General features: G+C 42.2%; 2 protein-coding genes across 3 annotated transcripts; one reads left to right on the forward strand and one right to left on the reverse strand.

Annotated features, from left to right (window-relative positions):
* Positions 1–872: 872 nt before the first annotated feature.
* On the forward strand, positions 873–2,497 carry LOC115670867 (protein SHORT HYPOCOTYL IN WHITE LIGHT 1-like). Of its 2 annotated transcripts, none has more exons than XM_056309880.1 (3): positions 873–1,425; positions 1,620–1,685; positions 2,075–2,497. In XM_056309880.1, exons 1-3 carry the CDS (start codon positions 1,024–1,026, stop codon positions 2,231–2,233), a joined length of 627 nt encoding a protein of 208 aa, XP_056165855.1. In that variant the 5' UTR covers positions 873–1,023; the 3' UTR covers positions 2,234–2,497. The 2 variants fall into 2 exon arrangements, with proteins under 2 accessions (XP_056165855.1, XP_030448107.1); XM_030592247.2 differs by having other exon boundaries at positions 880–1,425; positions 2,093–2,497.
* A 1,332-nt stretch (positions 2,498–3,829) lies between these two features.
* Positions 3,830–5,968, reverse strand: LOC115670865 (probable leucine-rich repeat receptor-like protein kinase At1g35710). The gene has a single exon (XM_030592245.2). It carries the CDS (start codon positions 5,905–5,907, stop codon positions 3,943–3,945), a length of 1,965 nt encoding a protein of 654 aa, XP_030448105.1. The 5' UTR covers positions 5,908–5,968; the 3' UTR covers positions 3,830–3,942.
* Between the last annotated feature and the right edge of the window lie 488 nt (positions 5,969–6,456).

A 6,456-nucleotide genomic window follows, 5' to 3' on the forward strand; every position in this document is an offset into this window, starting at 1 on the left:
TATGGCATACGAGACTTGGTCATCTCAGCGAGAAGGGGTTCGAAACTCTTGATAGAACAAATCTTCTACCATTGAAAGAGAGAAATAAGAGGGAATGTAGTCATTGCCTAATAGGTAAGCAGCATAAATTCTCATTTCATAGTTCTTCTATACACACGAAATTAGATGTACTGGAGTTAGTTCATATTGATATTTGTTGCATGGATGCTAGAACACTTAATGGTGCATTATATTTTGTGAAATTTATTGATGACTGCTCTAGAAAAGTGTGGACAACTCTTGCTTTCTCACTCAAAAAACAGAACACGGGGAAAGGAAAGATCAAAACTTGGGCATAGTTTCTTGACCAAACATGCGATAGAAAAGAGAGAAAAAAGAGGGCTAAATATTGAATGAGGTTTCATGATTAACCTGGTTTGGTGAAAGAACTAAGTGTGTGAATGAGAAGAGCACGAATGATAACCATTTTCTTCTCCGATCCTATTTCTGGCTAGAAATAGAAAAATTTATTTCTATTTCCTAAACGAGTTTCTAAGTAAAAAATTGAGTTTGATAACAATATAAAATTTCTACTTTTCCAAGAATAGAAATAATCATTCCTCTAAGAGGTCTCTCTCACCGCCCACCCGCCGATATACGAATTCTACATGAATGCTATCAAACGAATTTCTGATACGAGAACAGAAATTTTGTATCATTATCGAATGCTACTCAAACCAAGGATTAGAAATAGACAGAAATTATTTCTGAAAATATAATAATTATCATTCGCGCTCTCTAAACTTTCCAGATTTAACATTTGTGTCGCATGTTCTTTCTTAGTGTTCAAAAAGAGAAATTGTCGAGCTGGGTGTTCCGCTGTCGAATCCGCCTGTCTAGCGGTTGAGACGACAACCATAAGCCATCCCCGTTCTCGTCCATTTAGTAATCTAACCCGCGCTCAAATGGCGTCCTCTGCTTCGCTGCTCAGAACGGAGGTGGGTGTGGCCAACCCCATCACCACCATCTCCTCCCACTAAAACCATGACCACCTCCATGGCGACACGAGCCGCAGTTTCTTCGGCACGCGTCGTGAGCAACCCAACAAGCATCGGCCCCACGCGCTCCCCGCTCGCGCCACCTCCTTCGGCCCTCCCCTTCCCTTGCCGCGCCCTCCCTCGGGGCCCGGCCCGAGGACCCGGGATCCGCGTCCGCCGCCCCGGGTCCTCCCTCCGTGGCTCGGCCGGCGAGCCGGCGGAGGGCTTGGACGACGGCTTCTTCGAAGGTGGCGGCCCGATGATGGAGGACGAGAGCGACGACGAAGAGGACGCGGAGAGCAGCGCCGATTTGCTCATCAGGTTCTTGCAGAGCATGTTCAAGAAGGCGGGCCGGCGAGCCAAGAAGGCTTCGCGCTCCGTTTTGCCCGACGCGATACCGCCGCAGCTGGTGAACTCTCTTTCTTGATCTGCCTGGTCTTGCAGTGTCTATACAGGATTGGGAGGAGGCGATACTGAGAGGCGTTCATGTCCTGTTTGATATAATTCCTCTAAAAATGAGCATTTTGCTGATACCTTGGGCTTACCCTTTGTTGACTGACACTGACTGTAGTTCTCTAATGCTTCTCTGGATGGGAACTGCAGGTTTCCTTTGCGGTTGATGGGATTCTTCTGCTAGCTTCACTTTCCATTTTGAAGGCACTTCTTGAGGTACTTAAGTAAACTTTTTATCAGCAAATATGAATAACTTAGTGGCTTCAAGAGGTTCACCTCGTGTCTGTGGTGACCGTATCTCGCTTATAATGTTTAGGCTGATGACTGTCTATATTACGTATGTCATACGCTCCACATTTCTTCCGTTTGTGCCCTTATATGAGCATTGGTCTCCAATGACAGTTCTAGAGCGATAGGCTCTTTGTTCATTGGAAAGTTAGATAATAAGGAAAAATGTGGAGGGCATTTTCAGAGTAAGAGTCGATCATTGAGTGGCTGCAACTTCATCTCATTGTGCCACTGCATAGCAAATGAAATTGGCTATAACTAGATCAACCTTTTAGAAGGAACAGCCTTTGGCTTTGACCCTCAACTGCCGATGTTAGTGTTGGTGCTGGTTTCAGGTGGCTTGCACTCTTGGTGGCTCTGTATTTGTGGTGATCCTCCTCCTGCGGGTGATCTGGGCAGCTGTCTCGTATTTCCAATCTAATGGGGGTGGCTTGAACCAAGGTGGGAATACCTTTGGTGCGGCACAACCCATATGACAGACGACTTCAGTTTGAGCTTATGCACCTCTCTTTGATAACTTCAGAATTCTCCTTCCTTCAACCTTGCTTATGTCTATAAGTTGAACCACTATGTCTGTACTCTGAAAATTTAGGTTCTCAGGTAATTGTCCGTCGGCTGTGAATACAAGTGCTGTTGACGCTTATAATACTTGATGATGATTATTAGTGACTGTACTGATTTATGTCATCTATCATATTACAAAGACATCCAGTATCCAATTGTATTTTTTGTAGTTAAAACCATCTGCTCTATACCTTTTAACATAAAGGAAATTATCTTGCTCTTTTTTCTTTTTATCTATTTCGTCTGTCCTTTTCGTTGTAGTCCGAACATCAGAGTAGATGTTCCAGTGGTGTTGGCCGATTGTCCAGTGAGTAGGTAATGAGCAACACCGAGTAAGTCCTCATGAAATTGGTTCTACTCTTCAACCAGATCATTGTAGCAATTGAAGATGAATAGATGCCTAACAGTGAATATTCAAGACTTATAGCAAATGGTAGTGTAACTTCTCATTGACAGGGATGAGTGGATCTAGGGTACAACCTAAATCGCCACCCTTACAGTGGTGATTAGACAATATGGAGATGATGCTACTCTTCAACCGATCACCATGGCAATTAAAGATGAATAGATTACTGAGCAACTGGTAATTTCCCTTCTAATCAACAGGGATGAGAGGGTCTCGAGTATAATGTTTGTATTTAGATCTATGTTTGTACTACGAATAAGGTTTTATACAGCATATTTGAGCATCAACCCACGGTGTCCAGCCTCATTATATCCGTGTTTGCCCACTGCAGTTTCGCACATTTCAACTCGACCTCCATGTTCAACAGGTATGTCTATCTGACCATTGTGTTTATTTAAACACTGTTGTCTCCTGATTTCATGTATAGAATACTTGAGACTCCACATGCACCTAGAGTTTACATTGCTTTCACTGTGAAATCCACTTCCACATCCTATAGTGGAAATATACTCAGTAACATGCATAAAAATGACATGATCAAGTATAATTGTTCAGTTCGAGCGTTTTTGGTTGTTTCCTTGGTTAAAATCAGTCCTAAAGAAAAATAAAGACAAAAAGGCCTAACAGTCTTAAACCTTTCCCTCTTGTATTGTATTGTTATCTCATATTATAATGTTCTAATGAATTCCTGAGTAGCTATATGAATTCAAATGGCTAATGCAAGACCGGATGTCATAGATTGCTTGAATGGTTTGATAATGTGAGGCTGAGGCATAAACTTCGAAGAGTGGAGCTACTATCCACATCTTATTTACTGCTTTCTCACTTCTCCTGAGGAAGTGCAAGTAATATGTCCGTGGCTCTGTGCATGCATGAGCACATGTTCAGTTTTTGGAAATCACCAGTTCTAAGGAGATAAGAGTCTTATTTTTTAGTAACCCTCCTGATCTGTTTTCTCCCATGATTCAATTGTAAATCCTTCTTGTTTTTCATTATATGTTGTAACGAAGGAAAACAAAAAGGAAAATAGAGTTCATCATGTGATGGACTGAGAAATAGAACTTATCTACTTAATGTTCTGACTTCTGAGAATTAGTGCAGATTAACATAAAAGCAATTACACGTATATATTCATGTGCGATCTGATTCAAACGTGGAGTACTCATTCTCTATAATGCTTTACTTGCTGAAAGAAGAAAGATGGAAAACAAATTCTCAAAGCTTACATGGATTAAGGGGCTTCCCACACAATCCTCTGTTTCCAGTGAACGAGCTCTCAGGGAAGTCAGTCAGAGGTTTACCAGCAGGAATTTGCCCCACCAAAAGATTATCTGACAAGTTCAAGTCCCTTAATTTACTCAAGTTCAAAAATCCTTCTGGTATGCTGCCAGTGAACCGGTTCCTTTGCAGCTTCAGTACCTCTAGTGAGCTTAAATTTGCTAAAGCATCCGGCAGATTAAATCCCAAGTTGTTGTCGCTCAAATCCAAGCTTTGTAAGGATGTACACGTCCCTATAGTTGTCGGTAGTCTCCCCGAGAAATAGTTGTGTGATAAATTTAGAAACTGAACTCCACATTGTTCTCCAATCCCTATCTGTTCAATTCCTTCGGTGAATCTATTATCAGAGAGATCAATATATGTCAGTGAACCTTGTGGAAACCTGTGTTCCATTTTGAACACCTGACCTACGTTGCCTGTTAACTTGTTTGAGTGGAGATCAAGGACACCCAAAGCATTCAACTTCGTAATTGATTCTGGAACATCTGAAACTAGTGAATTTCTGGAGAGATTCAACAAGTAGAGCTGAGTTAGTGTTCCAAGCCAAGATGGCAAATTCCCTGTCAGGTGATTGACTGACAAATCCAGCTCCTGTATTGAACTAGGCATTATTTTCAAGGACTCTGGAATTTCTCCTTGAATTCCACATCCCGCCATATAAATTCGGGAAAGAGACGGCAATCGCAATAACCACTGAGGGATGGAGGAGAAATTAAATTCGTTGAATGAAAGATTGATTATTTGAAGATTAAAGAGGGAAGACATCTCCTGAGGCAATGGTCCTTGGATCATATTGTTTGAAATGTTTAGAATCAAAAGCTGAGATAACTGACCCATTAACTCGGGTATCATGCCAGATAAAAGGTTGTCATCAACATATAACTCTGTCAGTGCAGAGAGAGCTCCCAGACTTGAAGGAATTTTTCCCTTCAATCTGTTATGTGCGAGAGAAACTCTCTGGAGAGAGATCAGATTGGCAAAATTGGGCGAGATTTCACCAGTTAGCTGGTTATTGTGGAGTCTTAGGAAACTGAGGGAAGGCATTTGATCTAACCTCGAGGGGCTCGGGATTTCTCCCTCGAGATTGTTTGTGTCCAAGTACAAGACTAAAATGGCAGTTAAGTTAGTAATGGAAAGTGGAATTCTCCCTCCAAAGAAATTGGTTGAAAGATCGAGCTCTTTCATATTGTGCAACTGACCAATTTTTTCGGGGATGACACCAATAAAAGAATTGTTATGGAGATCTAGATGAACCAGCCCTGTCAGGTTTGTAATAGAACTGGGTACTGTACCAGAAAATTGATTTGAGTACAGAATCATAGAATTCAGATTTCTGAGATATCCTAGGCTCGGAGGGAGTGACCCAGATAGCTTATTCTCATACAACAAAAGTTCTTCAAGCTGCCAGAGCTTACCAATGCTTTCTGGTAACATACCGCTTATTTGGTTGCCGTACAGGTAGAGCTTTCGCAACTTTGGGAGACGGAAGCCGATGGAAGGCGGGATCGTTCCAGCGAGATTCATGAGTCCACCGAGATCAATGACTTTGAGAGACCTCAAGAGTGTTATGGAAGGAGACAACCAGCCTGTCATCTCAGATTGGTACACAAAGTCCGTTGTGGAAATAAATCCCGGGAGACGGATTTCCGTGACTCTGCCTGTTGCATTATTGCAGGAGATGCCTTCCCACTCACAGCATTTGAGGCCAACCCATTTCTCTAGTCTTCCAGAAGTATCGAAGCGAATGCCTGCCCTAAAACCGCTCAGTCCTTTCAGGTCTTTGGGAGTACATATTCCATGTACATTTGCTGCTCCAAGTGAAGCAGCACACGCAGTGAGCGCTATTAGCAAACCTAGGAGCTGATCCTGCATTTCGAGTCCTGATCGAGGGTGTCTCTTCATGGTCGAAGTCTGTACTCAAGGAAGAAGACAAATGAAATTAGCTTTCGTTATGGAACTTGCTAAAATTTAAGCAAAGGAGGCAACAGACGATCTAAAGTTCGGAGATTCTGCTTTTCTTGTTTCCAACTTTCTTTTTGGTCTTCCTTTTGCTTTACAGTTTGTTGTGTTGAAAACAGTATTTGTGTCTTAATGATGGTGTGCTGTCAGAGATTTCTTATTTGATTATTCTGGGGGATGCCTGAGATCTCTTCCTCCAATATTTCGAAATCATTAAACTAGTCATACTTGCTCTTTTGCCAAAGATCAAGAACATCTTCCCCAAGAACCTGCATAAGCCAATGCAAGGACCAAAGTCCTTATTGATACCCCTTGGAAAGGAGAAGTACTAGAGCAAATCTAGGAATGTAGTCTTAGATCATGCGGGATCTGTCAATTTTGAAGGTACTGATTAACCGATTCCACGGTAGACGAGATCTACGGAACTATTTCACTCTTAAAGGTCTACCATATCATGCAAGCAACAGGCGAAACTGAGATAGTGTCGCGAGA

The sequence above is a fragment of the Syzygium oleosum genome, unplaced genomic scaffold (genome assembly GCF_021117445.2).
Source record: "Syzygium oleosum isolate NSW1041296 unplaced genomic scaffold, Sole_v2.1 Sole_v2.03, whole genome shotgun sequence".
In the NCBI taxonomy this organism is placed as follows: Eukaryota; Viridiplantae; Streptophyta; class Magnoliopsida; order Myrtales; family Myrtaceae; genus Syzygium; species Syzygium oleosum.